The sequence below is a fragment of the Aulonocara stuartgranti genome (genome assembly GCF_965226115.1).
Source record: "Aulonocara stuartgranti genome assembly, chromosome: 12".
Classification (NCBI taxonomy): Eukaryota; Metazoa; Chordata; class Actinopteri; order Cichliformes; family Cichlidae; genus Aulonocara; species Aulonocara stuartgranti.
The window spans coordinates 17,137,811-17,156,615 of record NC_138948.1 but is presented as its reverse complement, the minus strand read 5'-3'; the positions used below and the strand labels follow the sequence as shown (position 1 = coordinate 17,156,615).

At 41.1% G+C, this 18,805-nt stretch overlaps 1 protein-coding gene across 5 annotated transcripts in view; it reads left to right on the top strand.

Annotated features, from left to right (window-relative positions):
* Positions 1-18,217, top strand: part of agtpbp1 (ATP/GTP binding carboxypeptidase 1) — a 33,389-nt gene extending 15,172 nt beyond the window's left edge. For 2 of the 5 annotated variants that reach the window (XM_082554573.1, XM_082554576.1), the window contains 18 exons: positions 35-243; positions 364-541; positions 840-881; positions 2,390-2,484; positions 2,884-3,000; positions 3,295-4,061; positions 4,149-4,232; positions 4,395-4,484; positions 4,649-4,797; positions 4,987-5,074; positions 6,969-7,113; positions 7,512-7,662; positions 8,524-8,704; positions 8,919-9,048; positions 9,419-9,550; positions 10,069-10,245; positions 12,027-12,178; positions 16,014-18,217. In XM_082554573.1, the coding sequence (XP_082410699.1) occupies positions 35-243; positions 364-541; positions 840-881; positions 2,390-2,484; positions 2,884-3,000; positions 3,295-4,061; positions 4,149-4,232; positions 4,395-4,484; positions 4,649-4,797; positions 4,987-5,074; positions 6,969-7,113; positions 7,512-7,662; positions 8,524-8,704; positions 8,919-9,048; positions 9,419-9,550; positions 10,069-10,245; positions 12,027-12,178; positions 16,014-16,176 (3,050 nt within the window). In that variant the 3' untranslated portion in view covers positions 16,177-18,217. The remainder of the gene's footprint in view (positions 1-34; positions 244-363; positions 542-839; positions 882-2,389; positions 2,485-2,883; positions 3,001-3,294; positions 4,062-4,148; positions 4,233-4,394; positions 4,485-4,648; positions 4,798-4,986; positions 5,075-6,968; positions 7,114-7,511; positions 7,663-8,523; positions 8,705-8,918; positions 9,049-9,418; positions 9,551-10,068; positions 10,246-12,026; positions 12,179-16,013) is intronic. The other 3 variants (XM_082554574.1, XM_082554577.1, XM_082554575.1) reach the window with 3 other exon arrangements.
* The last annotated feature ends 588 nt before the right edge of the window (positions 18,218-18,805 follow it).

The window sequence follows — 18,805 nt, the reverse complement described above, 5'->3', positions numbered from 1 at the left end:
GTGGTTTCGCTTCTTGTTTCAATTCCCTTTTCAGAAACTAACGCTCGTCGTGCAGTGGACGGCAGTCATGTGCCCGCCTTGCTGGCTCTGTACCTGGATTGGCATCGCAATGACGCACGTCATCGTCACATGTTGATTCGCAAAGGGCTGCTGGTCTGCCTCAGGAATATTACCAACATCAAACTTGGGAGAAAGGCATTCATAGAGGCCGATGGCATGAGGATCCTCTACAACACATCTACTGTGAGTAAGAAAATTGCATGTGAATGACAAGAAGTTAAAGCATGCAAAACAGAACTACTTCCCACATACACAGGTTTCGGTCTGAGCTGCTCTCTGATTTTTCTGTGGCTTTGTTTCTAGGAGTGTCTGCCGGTGCGAACTCTGGATCCACTGATCAACACTTCGAGTCTCATCATGAGGAAGTGTTTTCCTAAAAACCGTCTGCCTGTGCCTACCATTAAATCAGCTTTCCACTACCAGCTGCCTCATGTACTTCCAGTTGGACCTGTGGCACAGCTGTACAGCCAGCCTCCTGGGGGTGAGAGCTCAGGACACACACACACACACACACACACACACACACACACACACACACACACACACACACACACACACACACACACACACACACACACACACACAGTTCACAAGTGTGTGGCCCAGCTTATCACTGTGTATGTGCACGCCTTCCATCTATGATTATACAGTACGGGCACTTTTTTAAAATTGCTGTCCTAACTGCTAGTTTCAACACGTTATACCATACAGACGGATAAATAATACTAAATGGCTAATGACAACATTCATGACACTGCTGCACACAATGTGCCTTACAGGAACAACAAGTCACCAGCTCAGCAACAAGCCCTTAAAGAAGGGTAAGACGTACGTAACCCTCAGATTATACAGATTCACTATTTCTTTCTCATTCACCTCACATCATACTTGACTAAACTAACACATGACATGTGTTGGTAATAAAGAGCACATTGCATAGTCTTGCTTTCCCACTAGTAGACATACCGTATGTTCTTGCATTTAACTCAGCTAATTTGCTTCCTACATCATGTGCAAAGGCACATGATGAAACATTTGAGCTTCTTTTCTTTTCTCATAAGGCCCTGTCTCACCGACACGTAAAATTGTGTAAATGTTTTATGCGTTAGAAATATATTTTTTGGACCTTTTCTTAAAGCAGCCATTCAAACGGACCAAATAATTTTACTCGACGGAGTTGAAACACTTATTTCTTTGAACCAATCTCAATTTTTCCTGATGTTTCGAATCCAAATAATCAGATCTCTGGTCATTGGCAACAAGTGCATTCATAGCTCAAATCCAAAGCTGTACTGTATTCTGATGCTGATTCTGATTCTGAATATGCAACGACATTGAAATAATTAAAAAAAATATGATTTTACCTCAGACACACAGCCGAACACTACTCCGACTAACGTGGCTCTCTGAAATGATTTCTGTACTTCCTCATATATGATTCCAACTCTGCTAACAAGACTTCAAACTGCCCCACTGACATCCTGAAATGTACAAACGCGGCTGGGATACCGCTTCCACTCCTGGACCAAACCATAATACTCTCCCTGCTGCTGTGTTCTCGTGAGAATTGGATGAACCAGAATCCTCGTTTCTTTCTTCTCTTCATTAGGAAGATCAGGGCCAGCGCATCATCAGCTCAACTTTTCTTTTTTTTTCTTTTCTTGACAGTCCTTTTTTTGAGGATGATTTTTTTGTAAAAACGCAACACCTTCTGTGTTTATATATTTTACGCATCAAATTCAGATTCATAAAATTTTGAATTTTCTTTTGTTTTTACACAACACGTTCGGTGTTTAAGGGCCTTTAGTCTCAACTAAAATTTTAAATAAAAAAAGCTCTATTACATTCTTTTTTTTTTCCAAGTAGCACTGTTCGTATTTGTATTTTTTAAAAAGAAGGTTACCAAATACTACCTCTGTTTTTGGTTTATTGCAGAGTGTAGAATCAAACAGGAACGCTGTAAAACAGTGATATACATTAGTTATTACAGCATCGATTGGTGCTGACTCGTTTATATTCCTGAAAACATGTCGGTGAGCTCTTGAATTTTTATTTGAAGAAACGTGCTCAGAATCTCTTCTTTCTCTTGATCACCCATCTCTTGACCATGGCTGCTCACATCTTTTTGTTAACATTTCCTCTGTTCTGGGCATAGCATTACAACTCATTGACCAGAATCCTCTGGGGGGGGACTGCTGTTCTGGTCATGTGCTGGCCTCTTTCACATTTTCAGAAATAATAAGCCCCCCTCCTCTCTCTCCCCCAGCGTGGGCAAAAGACAAACAGAAATGTCAGGGGAATAATTTCTGCGTATGTGTGTTGTACCCAGTGGATGATGTGGTGGATGACAGCGACGATAATGAGGAGACGGAGGCAGAAACTGATACTGACAATGAAGAGGACGAGAAAGCTCATCGCACTTTGGTAATACCAAATACTTGCATGCATATGGGACATTTCACATGACAACAGTACACTAACATGTGGTACACTTGTTCACTATGGCAAGCATATTGCCTCTATGTGATATTAGATTCACAATTCAACTTTGATATCACTGGAAATTATAATATCATCGTTAGTTTTGTGAAACACAAAATCGTACATTTTCATGAGTCATACCTAGTCATTGATATCGGAACTTTCCTAAATTTCCAGTAGAGGGCAGTCATAATTTACCAGCCATTTTTGAGTGCTGAAATCACTTTGTCACCCATATCTGGTGAACCTCATAAGAACTAGATTGGAGCTGTCTTGACAGAGCAAATACAAATGTATAACAGGCAATTTGAAGTTTTTCTTCCTTTGTTTCCTGTCAATCAGAACGATGACATAGAGACTGACCTGAACAAGCTGCATCCCACAAAGAGCCCTGGTCGTCCATTCGAGGAATTGAGGGTATATGAGAGATTCTTTCTGGAACTATCTGAAGACTTTCAGGTCAGTATTTTCTACACGGCTCCATGGTCCTCATAGTTCTTTAAGACCTTGACTCTGTGCTTGCATGGTGTTGATATTGCATGATGGGTAGGTGCCTAAAACTTTGCATATGTGTCCGTGTGTCAGTCTGTTTATCACATTGCAAGAGTTCAACAAAATTGTGTTATTTATTATATTTGTGGTGTCGACTGAACATGTAATATTTACTAAAAATCCTACTGGCTGACAGGCAGCAGTCTGGTCTAGACATTCTTCAATGCATGAGCTGTTAACTACAATATATTGTTCCTGCAGGGGTATAACTTTGAAGGCTCAAAAGGTGCCTCTTCTACTCCTTCATCAGGATCCCTTTCTTCATCATCATCCTCAGCTCGATCCACTCGTCCAATCATAGTGCCCACAGCTCAAGCCCTGTCCCCAAAGCACATGGCGACACCAGCCTCTCAGGAGATCTGGAACTCTATCAAAGGACAACACACACAGCCACCTGCCTCTGCCACCTCTCGAACCCCCGCTGCTTCTCTAGCATCTCTAGAACTGGACACGATCCACCTCACCAAGGACCATGACAAAAAAGAGGAGACTCACATTCCTACCCCAGATGGGCATACAACCTTATCCTCCTCCATGCATTCTCCTCAAGGCCAGATGATAGAACAGGGACTACCGCATGCACTGGATTGTGTCTCTCTAGAAGACAAGGGGGCTCTGAATGTAGAGGACGGTTTAAAGGGAGTGAAACAAGAGGGATCCCCAGTCAGTGCTACAAGACACATACAGTCACCTCTGCTGTTGGGGGATATCGCTACACGTCGCGTGGGAGGAGGAGGTTCAGATTGTGGATCAGAGGGTGCTGAAGATGAGGGAGGGGAAGGAGCGGTTCTGGAGGTGCCTGACACAGCCCTCCTCCTCCCGCTGCATGACCCTGACCTATACGTGGAGATGGTGAAGGGGACACGTTCTGTCCCACAGTACGCTGAAGTGGCTTACCCAGACTACTTTGGCCATGTAGCCCCAACTTTTAAGGAGCCCCATCTGGAAAGAGTTTATGGTGTACAGAGGTGAGAGGTCATCCTTATTAATAAGCAATTGAAGAATATTTATCCTTTTAGTCTGTTAGCAGTTTCTTTTTGGGTGTTACGCTGCAGATCTAAGATATTCCAGGACATTGAGAGGTTGATTCACCCGAATGATATCCTGGATAAAGTGGTTTATGACTTGGACATTCCCAGGTGAGCCTTAGAGCTTTTTATCAATTAGGGTTAAACTCATGTAAAATGATGAATTTTGTTTCCATTATTGAGCATTTGCAGTTAAGTGGTACTAACAAAAGCTACTTTTCTCCTTATAATTAGAGTTGTGCCATTTACTGTATATTAATTTTTATGTTTCAGTTGCCCTGTTATTGAAGACAGTGGTGAATCACTGAAGTTTAACTCTCAGTTTGAGTCTGGTAACCTCAGAAAGGCAATTCAAGTTAGAAAGTAAGTACTTAATACTCAATGGAGTATACAGTGTTACAGACACCACTGGTAAGCTGTGTGTGACTTCACTAATGTTAAATGCCTAAAATGGTCTAGATGAGTTTTCTTTATGGTTGATGATGTTTGGGCTCATATTTAGAGTTTATTCTGTGGTATCTCTTCAGGTATGAGTATGACCTTGTGTTGAATTCAGACATCAACAGTAATCACTACCACCAGTGGTTTTACTTAGAAGTGAGTGGGATGCGTGTTGGGACCACCTACCGTTTCAACATCATTAACTGTGAGAAGTCAAACAGCCAGTTCAACTACGGTGAGAAGAATAACAGTCCAACCTACAGAACTTTTATTTATTCATTTGTTGTAAAGATTTTTATACAGCAGAAATGGAATTAGACTGTATTAAAGGCACAGCAAAAAAAATTTGACTGTAATTTGCTTGAGAATTTGCACAGCACAGTTTGACTTATTTTGTGTTTGGGCTTTCTCCCTGTTTGTGTAGGCATGCAGGTGCTGATGTACTCTGTGCAGGAGGCAATCAGTGGCAGACCTCGCTGGGTTAGAACGGGAACAGACATCTGTTACTACAAGTAGGTGCAATCATATTGTAGTGAAATGGGCAAAATTGAGCAGAAAATCAAATGCTCTAAAGCAAGAGTAGACTTGCTGCTTTTATTAGATGCACTTTTTCTTGTTATTGCAGTCACATAGCACACTGCAGATTGGTGGAGTTAGGCATGTAGACGACCAAACTGAGCATCAGAATCAGGATGAAAAGTGACTCTGAACATGGCATAGTTGTTGGTACAAGACAGGCTGGTCTGAGTAGTTAAGAAACTGCTGATCTACTAGGATTTTCACACACAGCTGTCTCTAACCCAAAAAAGATATATATATATATATCCAGTGAGCAGCATTTTTCTCGGTGTAAATGCCGTGATACCACAGGTCAAAGGGCAGTGGCCACACTGCTTCAGTGTGATGGGAGGGTAAAATTACCTCAAATAGCCATTTGTTACAACTACGGTGTGCAGAAGAGCATCTGTGAAAGCACAACATGTTGAACCTTGGGCCAAGATGGGCCACAGCAAGATAAGACCACATGTGGAGCCACTTGCTAAGAACAGGAAACAGAGGCTCAAATTTGTATGGTCTCGCCAAAATTAGACAATGTTAGATTGGAAAAACTTTGCCTGATCTGTTTCAGTTTCTGCTGCGACATTCGGAGGGTAGGCTCAGAATTTGGCATCACCAACATAAAAGCATGAATCTGTCTGGGCTTATATCAACTGCTCAGGCTTGTGGTTTGTGGTGTAAAGGTGTAGGAGTTGAGGATTTCTTAGGCACACTTTGGGCCCTTTGGAGAATAATTAAAGTATTGTTGTTTGTCCATAGCTTTATGATCATCTTCTGATGGCTACCTTTGAAAGGATAACGCACATAAAGCTTTAATAGTCTATAACAAGTGAACATGACAATGAGTTCACTGCCCTCAAATGACCTCAACAGTCACAGGATTTCAGTCCAATAGAGCACCTTTGAGATGTGGTGGAATAACTGATTGACGTCATGGATGTACAGCACCCGTGTGACACCATCATGTCAATATAAACCAAAATCTCCATCATGAAGAAGTAAGGGTGGTCCAACCTGATTCTCACAAGATGTACCTAATATGGTAGCCACTGAGTGCATTTGATCATATATTTTATAGCTTCAGCGACAAAAGTTATAAGGTATATTTTCAGAGAAAACTAGGATTTACAGTGTAGTCATCGCCTCGCCCCAGAGGAGAGACCTTGCTTTGACAGTTCTAATAAATTAACAGCAGGAGCAAACCTGTTTATGACCTTTTTCTCTCATCTTAACTGTAAATTTTAGGAAAAGGGTGAAAGAAACTTAAAAGAAACTCAGGTAAATGAGAGACTAGTGTCATTCAAGAGGTGTTGGGCTAATCAAAATGAATTTAGCAGCAACTAAATGTGGACATATATCCAAGCACCAGGTGACATCCAAAGGCTTTTCTATCTCTAACAGTGTTCACAGGCCCCTGCAATGTCTTATGTCCATACCATTGAATTGAAATATATGCTGAATATTCCAATATATATATTAATCCATTCTTTAAATCAAGTGAAGCATAAATAATATTTCACAGCAGGTGTCTTCACTTCATGCAACATCTGAAATAATAAAGCTATAACTTTCTCTTTTGGTTAGTTTTCCACAGCTCACATTAGGCCAGGCATATTTATTATAAAAATAACTGCAGTGCCATCCAGTGGATTCAGGTAGTCATTCCATACTACAACTTCTAGTATAGCTTCCAGTACTTGCTCAAGTGTTTTTTGACTGTGATTCCACGTTTACTAGTTTCCTATGTATTGTCCTGCAAAGATTATGCAGAGATCTCTAATGAAGAACTAGAGTGTGTGTGTTGTTGGCGTTCAACAGATACTCACGAAGTGTTCTTGCTTCTCGTAGGAATCACTTTGCAAGGAGTTCCATCGCAGCTGGTGGTCAGAAAGGAAAATCGTATTTCACTCTGACCTTCAGCACAACCTTCAGCCATAAAGATGACGTCTGCTACTTTGCCTATCATTACCCTTATACATATTCTACGCTCAAGGTATTATTGTAGCACTAGAAGACATGTGTAACCTCAAGAATACTGAAATGGGTCTTAGCATGCGCTCGTACAGTAATTATCACTCTTCCTTTGTTGCTACATCACAAACCTGTAATCTGAACCCTGATGCAGACCACTATTAGCTCTCAGTCTACTCTCAGTCACTTATCAAGAGAATAGGTACATTACATTTTTTTGCATATGTCTAGAGCTGCTTCACGGAATTACTTCAGCTTAAACCCAATCTAAATCACTTAATTGTGATCAGCTCATTAAATAGCCAGTAGAATAATACAACCATAACATGTAAAAATAGAAACATCCAAAAGCTCTGAGGGTTCAAATGGAAGCTGTGGATGGGAGTGGGTTTAAAAGCTGCAATTTGTCATTTTGCGCAGATGCACCTGGCCAAACTGGAGGCACTGAGGACCCCTCATATCTACCTGAGACAGGACGTGCTGTGCGAAACCCTCGGGGGGAACATCTGCCCCCTTCTTACCATCACTGCCATGCCCGAGTCCAACTCAAATGATCACATCTGTCAATTTAGTGAGTAAATAAATGTAGATCCATATGGAGATTTAGTTAGTTATAAAGCTATATAGCTCTCTCTAGAGTTGGCAATAAATGTCAAGGAAGCAGTGCTGTGTGGTTTTAAATGTCAGAAAAATCTGGAGTCGATAGATTTTGCAAACTGCTGGATTCATCATTTTGTTTGCACTCAGGAACTTGTGGAAAGTATTGATATTGAAGGTTTATTCTGGTGAAACAAAGTTAGTTCAAACTTATTTGGGCTGTAGAAAGTTGAAATCATTGAATTATCCAATTAAAATTGTCAAATGCGCAACAAAATCACAATAATGGGAATCGTGTGTATGTAAAAGAAGTCCAAAGTGTTTCATTGCCAGACACTCTGATTAAATCACCTAAAACAGCCTTTCAGATACACCTAATTTGTCATCCTTAGAATGAAGATTATTCCTGACTGCTGGGAGCAGTCTGTCTAACAAAGTAAACTGAGCCTGAAAGTCCAACTTACTTGCTTTTATGAATCTCCTTGAGTATCTTGTAGCCTATTTAAGCAGATAAAACTATTTCAGAGTCTGTTAATGGGTAGATTTTTGATCCACGTGAGGTTATTTTATCACAAGTAATCTGTCATTAGTTGGTGATAATTTCTTTGGGTCCTTTAATTGAAAAACCTCCCCAGTAACTGATAGAAATGACTAGTACTACAGTAAAACAGCCTTGAGGTATCAGGGCATACTCTTATTTTCCAAATAGCTTTGCACTGCACTGATGTTGTTTTTCTGCTCTGAAAAAACTTAAAATTGAAGATTTTTTCCTTCTCATTCCATCTCCCTGTGCTCATGTTTGTGTTGCACTTTTTTTTCCTTTCTCGCTCTTCAGGGAACCGTCCATTGATCTTCCTGTCTGCCAGAGTGCACCCCGGAGAGACCAATGCCAGCTGGGTAATGAAGGGCACGCTGGAATTCTTAATGGGCACGAGCCCACTGGCAGCCAGCCTGAGGGAGGCCTACATCTTCAAGATAGTGCCCATGCTCAACCCTGATGGAGTTATAAATGGGAAGTGAGTAAAAAGAAATGGAACTAAATTAACGCACGCTCATAACTCTCAAGTATACACACCAACGACACACACTCTGCCGAGCCTGGGCCTGCACGGTGGCCACAGCTTTACGTTAACACACATCAAATCTTGTCTTGAAGGATTCTCTAGCTGTTGCTCTGTTGTGCTCCACTCTGTATCCTTCCCCTCTTCTGCCATCTCCTTTCTGCTGTAGTCATCGTTGTTCTCTGAGTGGGGAGGATTTGAATCGCCAGTGGCAGAATCCCAATCCTGAGCTCCACCCCACCATCTACCACACTAAGAGCCTGCTGCAGTACCTTGCACACATACAGAGGGCACCACTGGTATGACCTCTAATTAACTGGAATTACTCTAGGGGCGTTTTCCACTTTGCGACACAATTTTTTTTTTCTCCATCCAGCTGCACATTCTGTTTGGCTGCTTAACATCTGTAAATAACTGCATTATTTTATTACACATATAGTTACCATAAACTAAACCCTGTGCTCGCCTCTCTGCTACATATAATTTTATTTACTGGTATATTGCAATGGGTGGCAACGTAAAGGCACAAAGAGGGGTGAGGCTGTTATTCTTTGCAAACTGACCAGAGAAAGTCATTATTTTATAACTCGAGTCTCAGTGTCATGGTTAAAAAAACTATTCAATGTACTTCTTTTCCGTCTATGTGTGTGCATGTGTGTGAATGCACAGGTATTTTGCGACTACCACGGTCATTCCAGGAAGAAGAATGTGTTCATGTACGGCTGCAGCGTAAAGGAGACAGTTTGGCAGTCCAATATCAGTGCTACATCGAGCGACTTGCACGAGGACCTTGGATACAGGGTGAATGCCAGCAGTACACACAAACTTCTCTTAGACTTGCCCAGTTTCTGAAAGTACAGTTAACATATCAGTGGATATTAATTGGGCTGAATTTGAATCACCATTATTAAGTTGTGCTCGTATTACTCCAGAAAAGACATGCCATCAGTCGACTTATAATTACACCAACACATAGTTAATGCTACATATTAACTATATTTAAGATGTTGATTTTAGTAAGTACATGTTTGTAATGTTACCTGTTCTGTTTGTTGACTTTCTTTAACACTGTCACCATGTCTTAATAAACATATTCAAATGGGTTTAAACTCATTTTGCAAAGACAAAAAAAACTGGTAACATCAAAATGTTTTTGTCTGCATTTGGGAATGAAAACCCCAAATTTGGGGGTTTGCATAACTATAGCTTTTATCGATTCCTGTTTTTCTTTATTTAATCATCTGCACCCCTAGCACACACACGCACACGCCTACACAAAGACATTCAGACTTCTCAAACACTTTTTATATGTTCTTCAGACCCTTCCCAAGATCCTGTCCCAAATCGCTCCAGCCTTCAGCATGGCTAGCTGCAGTTTTGTTGTGGAGCGCTCCAAAGAGGCAACCGCCCGCGTGGTTGTCTGGCGAGAGATCGGAGTGCAACGCAGCTATACAATGGAGAGCACGCTCTGCGGCTGTGATCAGGGCAAATATAAGGTATGGGTATATTTGTTTATTCAGTATGGATTGCTACCGAACACTAGTATTAAATTGGTACCGATACTAGACAAAGAGTGCTACTGTACAGTCAGTCTTTATCTAGCATAATAACAATTTAGACTTCATTTTAACAGAGCTGTAAGAGCTCTGCTCTCATGACAACACTTCTGTGCTGTCCTGTCATGTAGATGGGACAGGCTGTTCAAAACTAACTTTTGCTACATTTTATGAAAATTCACTGACTGTGAAGAAATGGTTTCATTTGAGAAGGTGCCGCCCACCTCTGGAACGAATTTCGAACACAGTGTTCTTATAATAAGCAGAGCAGTGAGTTGCACCCATGCAGAAAAATACAGTTGTTTCCCCTTCAAATTAAATCACTACTTTTAATGTTCCTATTTAATGAAAAGCTCCAGCCAACAGTTAATTTTGTGATAATTAAATAATCGCTCATAGTTATTCATACAGTTGCCTGTAGGGAGATTACTGCAGCTGTTGGCACCTGAGGCACATTACCAAACAGCCCCACCTGCTTACTCTGGTGAGGTTGGCAATGTGTAAAACTTGTGATTATATTTTACATTAACACATGTGCAATCCAGCAATAAGAGTGCAGGTAAGATCTTAACAGTACCCATCCTTTGTATGGACAAATAAAAGACTTGGGCATTTTATTGTAGCTTAGAGTAATGACCCTGAAATTAAAATGTTCTTTTGAACAAGCTTGTCATTTTCTCAGAGGGAGGTGCCCCTCTGCTCCTCTGCATGCCCACCAGGTGGAGCTGCGGTGCTGTTTGTCTTTGCTTCTTCTCAGTCCTTTCTCTTTCTTCCCTTTTTGACTGTGCTGCCTCCCTTTCTTCTTTCTAACTCCATGGTGTTCCATCCCAGCTGACTTCCTTCCTATTGATTCCTGCCAATGTCAACATCTAACACTGAGTCCCACAATGCCATTTTGGCTCTGATTAAGACCCCTACTGGTTTTCATGAAAGTTTTTGTCCAGATGTGCAGGAACTAATGTCTCCTGATTTGTGGCTGCATATGTCTGTGGCCAAGTTTAGATGTTCCTCCTTCTGTTCTGCTCTGGGGGGAGGGGAAGAACATGAAGGGTTTTTTGGAGGGGTCGGGATTCGGGGTGAGCTGAAGGTTAGTGTGTCCCTGTTTGCATTTGCTTGTACGAATGAACTGTGCAGACTTTGTGTGGGTGTGGGAAGGGGTGCATATGTGTTTGAATGTGTGTCCCTGAAAATGAAATAAATGATCATGTCTCCACATGAAAAGTTTTCTTACCAAGTGCTTGGCCGCAGCGAGAATTGGGGCGTTTGAAGCTGGACAATGACTCTATCCCCAGGCTCCAGAGCAGCTTTAGAAAACCCACAGCAGTCATTTTAAACTAGATTTCACTCTGACCTTTGCAGTTATTTTTGAATATGTCAGTATATTGAAAGTACTTGCGAGTATGTGTGTGAGTTTTTAGTTTGTTTTCTGGTGAACGTATCGAGTTTAAAATCTTGGGCTCAGGAGGTACAGCGGGCTGTCCAGTCATCTCACGGTTGGTGTTTCAATCCCAACCCTCTCCACTTGCAAAAGTTCCCTGGTGTTAGACACCAAACCCCAAGTCGCCCGCTATCACAGCCGAGCACCTTGCACTGTAGCACTGCCGTCATTGGAGTGTGTTTGAGAAAGGATAATTGAGAAACACATTTTAAAGCACTTTGTAGAACCACTAAGAACTGCGCTGTGTAAGTGCAGACCATTTACCATTTAGCGTTTTCTCCAGGGTCTTCAGATCGGCACCAGAGAGCTGGAGGAGATGGGAGCTCAGTTCTGCGTGGCACTGCTGAGGCTGAAGAGGCTGACCGGGCTCCGGAACCACCAACACCTACTGGATTTGGAGAGCGATATTATTGGGACACAGTCCAAAGTGGTCAGGTTAGTATTGTGGAAAAAAGCCATGGCTCTGTGCAGTCATCTGAACAAGCCACACACAGCTGTGGAATTTGGTCTTATTGAAACAATACAGCAAACAAAAACTACTCTCCTCATTAACCTTTTTCTCCTTTTTGTTTTAAGTTTTTCAGCTTTTTGTTTCTTAGCTGTTGAGTTCTTGTCCTCTTGCAACCTTCTCAAGGTATCTGAGATATTGATAATGTTTTCTGTGACCATAAATCTACCTGGAAATGATTACAGACTGCCTTCTTTTTTTATCTGCACAAATATCCTCATTACTGCTAGACACGTTCCCCCTCGGCGCTGATTCTCAACGGTGTGACTGTCATTCTGGCTCTGAAGCACTACTCAAGAAACAAATGAAGGCCTGAATTTATGCGCTTTGGGGTCCTTAGGGACTAGTAAAGCGCTATATAAATACAGGCCATTTACCATTTACCATTTATGCAGGGCTGCTGTGAGCATCATTGAAATTCTACCAATGATCATGTGCGAGGAATATAATGAAAACTTTGGTCTGAGAGGGAAGTGGTCATGAATAATTGTCAGTAGCATCATTATTTCTTAAAACAGCCAGAAGATCTCTTTTGATAAAACCATTTACACCTACACAGTAGAGTTGTTAAGGGGCGCGTGAAGTAGTTGATGGTGCAGGGTAGTACATGTGCGTGGAACGTGGAGATTAGCTTCCCTCCATAGCTGGAATACATTTGCAACAAAGTGGGAAAGCAGTTTATTAAAGTCCAGTATCACAGCGTGTCCTCATACAGCCTAAGTGTCAAAGGATGGTAAAACTGAATGTCTTTATAGTTCAGCTGTTAAGATGAACTCTAATCTTATCTGCCTTTTTATTCTATAGTTATATTCTTTATAGTTCTTGTGTCAACGTGTTCAGTTTGTTGCAGTAGTGTACAGTAACTTCATTTCTTATGCTCTCATTCCCCAGTGCAGTAAAGGAAAGGATACAACTGCAGTATCAGGCATAGGATTAAAAGAAAACTTACCACGTTTGGTATTTGTTTTGATGTTTTCATATAGAGATAGATAGATGGTTCATGTATAGATTTGCTGCTGCTCTCTATTTTACTCTGTCGTAGACTATATGAGGTGCAGTCCTTGGCTTCTCGTGCACCTCCGGACCAGTTTTCAGCGCGGCTGCTATTTTAAGATTGCTCCTTGAAAGTCTCGTTCTGTCCCTCGCGCTTGTGCGTCGGCGATGCGCGCTGGATCCTCTCCAGTGTGTCAAAATGGGAGCTGTTCAATTTGATTTTTATCTCGGGCAAACTGACAGAGTCACAGGGAGCCAAGTCTGGTGAGTGGGAAGGGTGGTGAGCGATGATTATGTTGTGGTGGCAAAAAACTTGTGCCTCTTCAGTGCGGCGTACGCCATCACACAGTTCCACGTATTACTGTTCGGATCACCGAGTGCACCTGCTCAGGCGTCTCAGGACCTTGCAGGAAAACTCAGCCTTCAGTCTCACCCTGTGGGGTGACCTTAAACTGACGTACATCTTTAGGTTTGGAAACTGCTCGGGCATAACCGGAGACCCAGCTGTCATCACACGCCGCAATCTTTGTCGTCTCTGCACAAGTTTGAGCTCTGTGGCGAAATTCCAGATATGGAAGTGGTTAGAAGTATGGAAATAGAACTAGACTCCCAAGCAGCAGTATTAAAAATGAAAGCCTCTCTGAAAGCATCCCAGAGATGCGTGACAAGTTACCACATTTAAATCCTTTTCTAAAGAAAAATTATTTTTAACCTTTTAATCGGGCCTCATGTTGGACTGTCGGACTTTTCTCACCGAACCCAGCGGACCTGCTATAATTAGGAAATTAGGACGTATCTGTCTGACAAACCAACATTAACTAAAGTTTAGAAAAAATCTAATCTACATCAGAGTTTTATGGGTTAGGAAAAAAATGCAGTTTTAACTCTAAATTTAGTGTCCACATCTAAATACAGACTCATTCAAAAACCATAGTTGCACTCAAGTTTTCGGCATCTTCATCCATATTTTAGCAAGTGACAGTGAGTCAGCACTGCTCTTCACCCTAAAAGAAGAAAAAGAAATCACCCAGTAGCTTCATGCATTATCTAATCACCTCGATTGAAATGACCAGTTCAGAAATATGAGGTCGCCACAGATTAGATTGTACTTAGTTCAACACAGCCAATAAATTATTAAGCTTGGCCAAACCCAAGCCGTGACCACCAAGGTTATCTTCATTTCTTATTTTAATACATTAGCTTCTGCTTTGTTAAAGAAGTCGAATCCAAGTGATGGCTCTATATTCCAAACCACTTAATGCTTACATCTCTTTCTCCCTGCATCTCCTTGTCTCTCTGTTACTAACCTACTCTACTCTCATATTGATATATTCATTCATCATTTATGTGTCTGATCATTAAGGGACTCCAAAAGTGTTTGTGTGGCTGTGTGTGTGTGTGGGCATTAGTACCCTCTGGGATTGGTCGCTCTCATCCTGGATTTATGGCTTTATTCGTGGGGCTTGGTATAGTACCACTTACCATTTAAGAGTTCATCACAACGATGATATTGTGGCCACTGGGATGTGTCTTCAAATAACTGGAGTGCTTAAATGGGTGGATACGAGCAATGGGGTCTGGTTTTTTTTTTTGTGCGCATAAGAAAGGACCAGAACGATTTAGAAGGTTCTGCAGATGTGGAGGTTTATCCTTGTGTGACTGAGGGTAATTTGGGTTTTAATGAACATATATGGATTTGTATATTCAGACAGACGGTATATGGAGATGACTGCAATTTGGTGGATACACAAAATGGGTGTGTGTGTGTGTGTGTGTGTGTGTGTGTGTGTGTGTGTGTGTGTGTGTGTGTGTGTGTGTGTGTGTGTGTGTGAATTGGTTTGATATTTCTGTAATGGCCTGAAATGGTTGACACATTGCTTTCATTATCTGCTTGGACAACATGCATTACACACGCACACATTACCTCATACACATACACGTTTGCTGTACATATACTGATGCGTAATTTCTCTGTCTCTCTCATCCACTCATACTCTGGCGAGCTTGGTGGGAGATCATTGTCTGAGCCCCCCTGATCGACTGTCTCCCTGGGATCACATTTCAGACCATTAACACCATTAAAAACCCACTAAAGCCACTAAAACCTCAAAGAACCAGCAAGCATTTAACCATTAAGACCGACAGAAAAAACCCAACTGCCTCATTGGTCAAAGCAGACATTTAATGTGTGTTAGCGGTCTTTACGTTTTTATGATTTGTAAATGTTATATTAATATGTATAATTGTTTTGCAGAGTTTGCGTTTGCTTCTTGTTCTGTGTTTAAGCAATTACTCTTACCGGCAGGATCTGATTATTTATGTGGCATTTAACAGTAGAAATGTGAGGAAAGAGAGCATTTCCTCATATTTAAGGTCACAAACTGCAGCAGTTTTATGAATATATCGGTCATTTAAGTCATATATCAAGCAAAAATGTTAAATCTAGATTCTCAGATCTTTTTTTGCTGCCTTTTCATTTAGAAAATATTTTTTTAATCAAACTTTGAGGAAAAAAATCTATTTGTCTTTGACTAAATTTAATAGTGAATCCAAGATAATCACAAACTCCATCAGCAATAAAAATAATGACCTGTCTTACTGGTATATTATTTAAATTAAAAATTTAATCATGCCTCTGACTAAAAACATCACAAAATAAAGAAACATTTTATGTTTTGATTGTGCTTTCACAATTTGAACATTGCCATTCTTCCAGTTTAACCATCATCCATGACACGCGTGGCAGTGACTCTTTATTTTGTTACCCAGCAGCCCAACTACCTATGTGATGGAGGAGGACGAGCCGTCCTTTCTGGAGGCTATAGACTACAGCGCAGAAAGTGACAATGAGGACGCGGAGCCCGAAAACGAGCACGGCAACAACGTCCACGAGAATCCCGACCACCTTGATCAACTGTCCGACTCGTACTAATCGCAGGGATCAGCGCTGCGGGGTTAATCTCATCTGTACCTGGCAGTTTGAGCTTACAAACAGCCGGTGCCTGGGCTTTTAGATGATCTAAATTTAAAGATTTCACAGGTGACATAGCAACACTTCTCACATTGACTGCTGGATAAATAGCATAGATTTAAACCTGACCCTGCTGTAAATACAAATCCAAATGCTACATAAGCACCACACAGGTGTGCGTCGACCTGATAGATTTACTCTTGTCTATGCGGCTGACGTGCTGCTCCTAACGGTACTCCACCTGCCTTTCACTTCAGATAGACTGATATAAGCTACAGTAATACAAAAAAATAAAGCTTCTAATGAATGTTTTCACCTTTCACTACCAGAATTTAATCATCATGAACTGTAAGCCTTGACCTCAGACACCATATAGCCTCTGAGATTCACATATAGCTGCACAGGGCTGCAACCAGCAGGCACTTTTGACATTTAACTTGAACCCCGGTCCACTCGCTGCTCCTTTTTTATCACTTCCAAACTCACGCTGAAGCTTTCTGCCAAGGTTGTAGTTGTATAATAGAGCCAGTGGCTTCTGTAGGCTTTGAAAGCCCTCTCATCTGTGACGCTGTGTTTGATAGAAACACTTCTGCAGGTGATTTAGGGAAACTGGATCTCCTCCACTGGCCAGCACCGAGATCCAATCTGCCTGCCTTCTTATTTCCTCTTTCTAGCTTTCTTTATTGTTGCCCTGCACTTTAACTTTGTATTCATTTAGTTTGTTCAGGCCTTCTTTGCTTGTCTCTTTCTTTTCTTTGAGAAGCCAAGGTATCACTGTTGAAATGGGATGCACAGATGATCAAACAGCTGTCATATCTGAACATCATTTGAACAAGAACCAGCTCAGATGTAACCAGACTTGAGCCGTGACCTTACTTCCTTCCCTCTTTGGCAACGTGACACGTGGGCCGATCACCCATGTGCTCTCTGCCTTGCTTTATCCAAAACCGAAGCTATTCATATCACACACAAGCAGAATGTTCACGTCTTTATAAAGACAAACCTTGTACAGTATTTAAAACGTGGATGTAAACACTGCAAACTAACATCAGTGACACATTTAGGTGGAATGTATAGCATCCACATGTCGGTGTTTTCATTGTTTTTTATGAACCGTGTTAGTATAACAAAGTAGTGATGAACAAGAAAGCATGAGCTGCACAGAGAGCAGAAAACCCTTGCGCACTTTGGACAAACACAAATCACACAGAACAAAGACAAAGTGAATGCGAGTAGTGTGGAAACCTCATCTTTAGTCACCTCGTTTGTTTGAGCCCAGCCCAAAGCTCGACGGTAACACTTCTCTTTTGTCTATACTGGAATGTTTTTCCCGTCGTTGTTCTTTCCTCTTGTGTGTATATTTTGTGGAGTTGTGTAGGACAGACCCATGTGTAAAAACAGATGGTGCCGAGTATCAAATTGTTTTTTTTCCTGCTCATAGAGATGTGTTTCTGTTGTACAGGTTGATTTGTTTGTTTGTTTTTTGCTTGCTGTTTTTAAATTATTAAGTATTTTTTGTGTGATGCTTCCTGTACGTACATTTTTCTGTGTGGGTGCAGACTGTGTGTGCACATTTGCAGGAGTTTAAGTTATTCCATTATTCTGCTCAGCTAATGCTCTTAAAGTGTGTTTCTGCTTTCAATTTGATTATCCACTCTAACTCGGCTTCACTCCCCCAATAATTTTTTCGCTCCTCTCTTTCCTTCTAAACCCATTTCACTCCTCTGTTTTCTGTCCTTTGCTTCCTTTTAAGTTTTGTTTGGGACATCTTAGAAACACAGCATTATTGTCGTGCGTGTGCATGTGTGTGTGTGTTTGAGGGATATCCACGTGTAATTTCAGTATAATATGCGATACGTGTCTGTCATGTTTCTGTCTCTTGCAGCTTATGTGCAATGCTGGGCTGCGTTTGTTGGGATAGTTATTCATTTTAAGTTGATTGTACTGCAGAAAATAAAAGCTAAGACTGAATACATGGGAAATAAAATGTGAATATGGTAAACTGCTGCATTTTATTTATTTCATATTTAGTTTTTTGTTCCTGAACTGTACACTTTTCACTGTGATACTGACGTGTGTTTTGTGAAACTTGAGTGAGCAAGAAATTCACATAAAATCTGTCCTCATGGAAACATTTCTCTTTGAATTTAATAAAACAACTGTAATTGATCCTAAAGATATGAGAAGCAAAACACATTAAAAGAGCTTCTTTTCTTTCTGTTTTTTTTTTTTTTTAAAGGAAAAAACATTTTCAGGCTGTGTTGACTTTCAAGCTTGTAAACTCTGGTTTTGGTGTCAATAAATCACTGCACCCGTTTCCTGTTTTGCTAGCAAAATATAAAGAAATGAGGGGTGTCAAGTCATTTGCACGGTCCTGTATCTGACAAATGACAGCAGATATTCCAAGAACTTTACTTTTTTTTTTTTAATTGACTGTGCAGGGCATCCACAGATGCTATAGATCAGCGCTGCTAACTGAGATTACTAGGCATAGTTATAGATCAGCACCCAGCCTCATGTAAATATGTTCATTTCAGGCTTCAAAAGAGGCCAAGACTTCAGAATGTCAGTCCATTAAACTGTGGTTAAG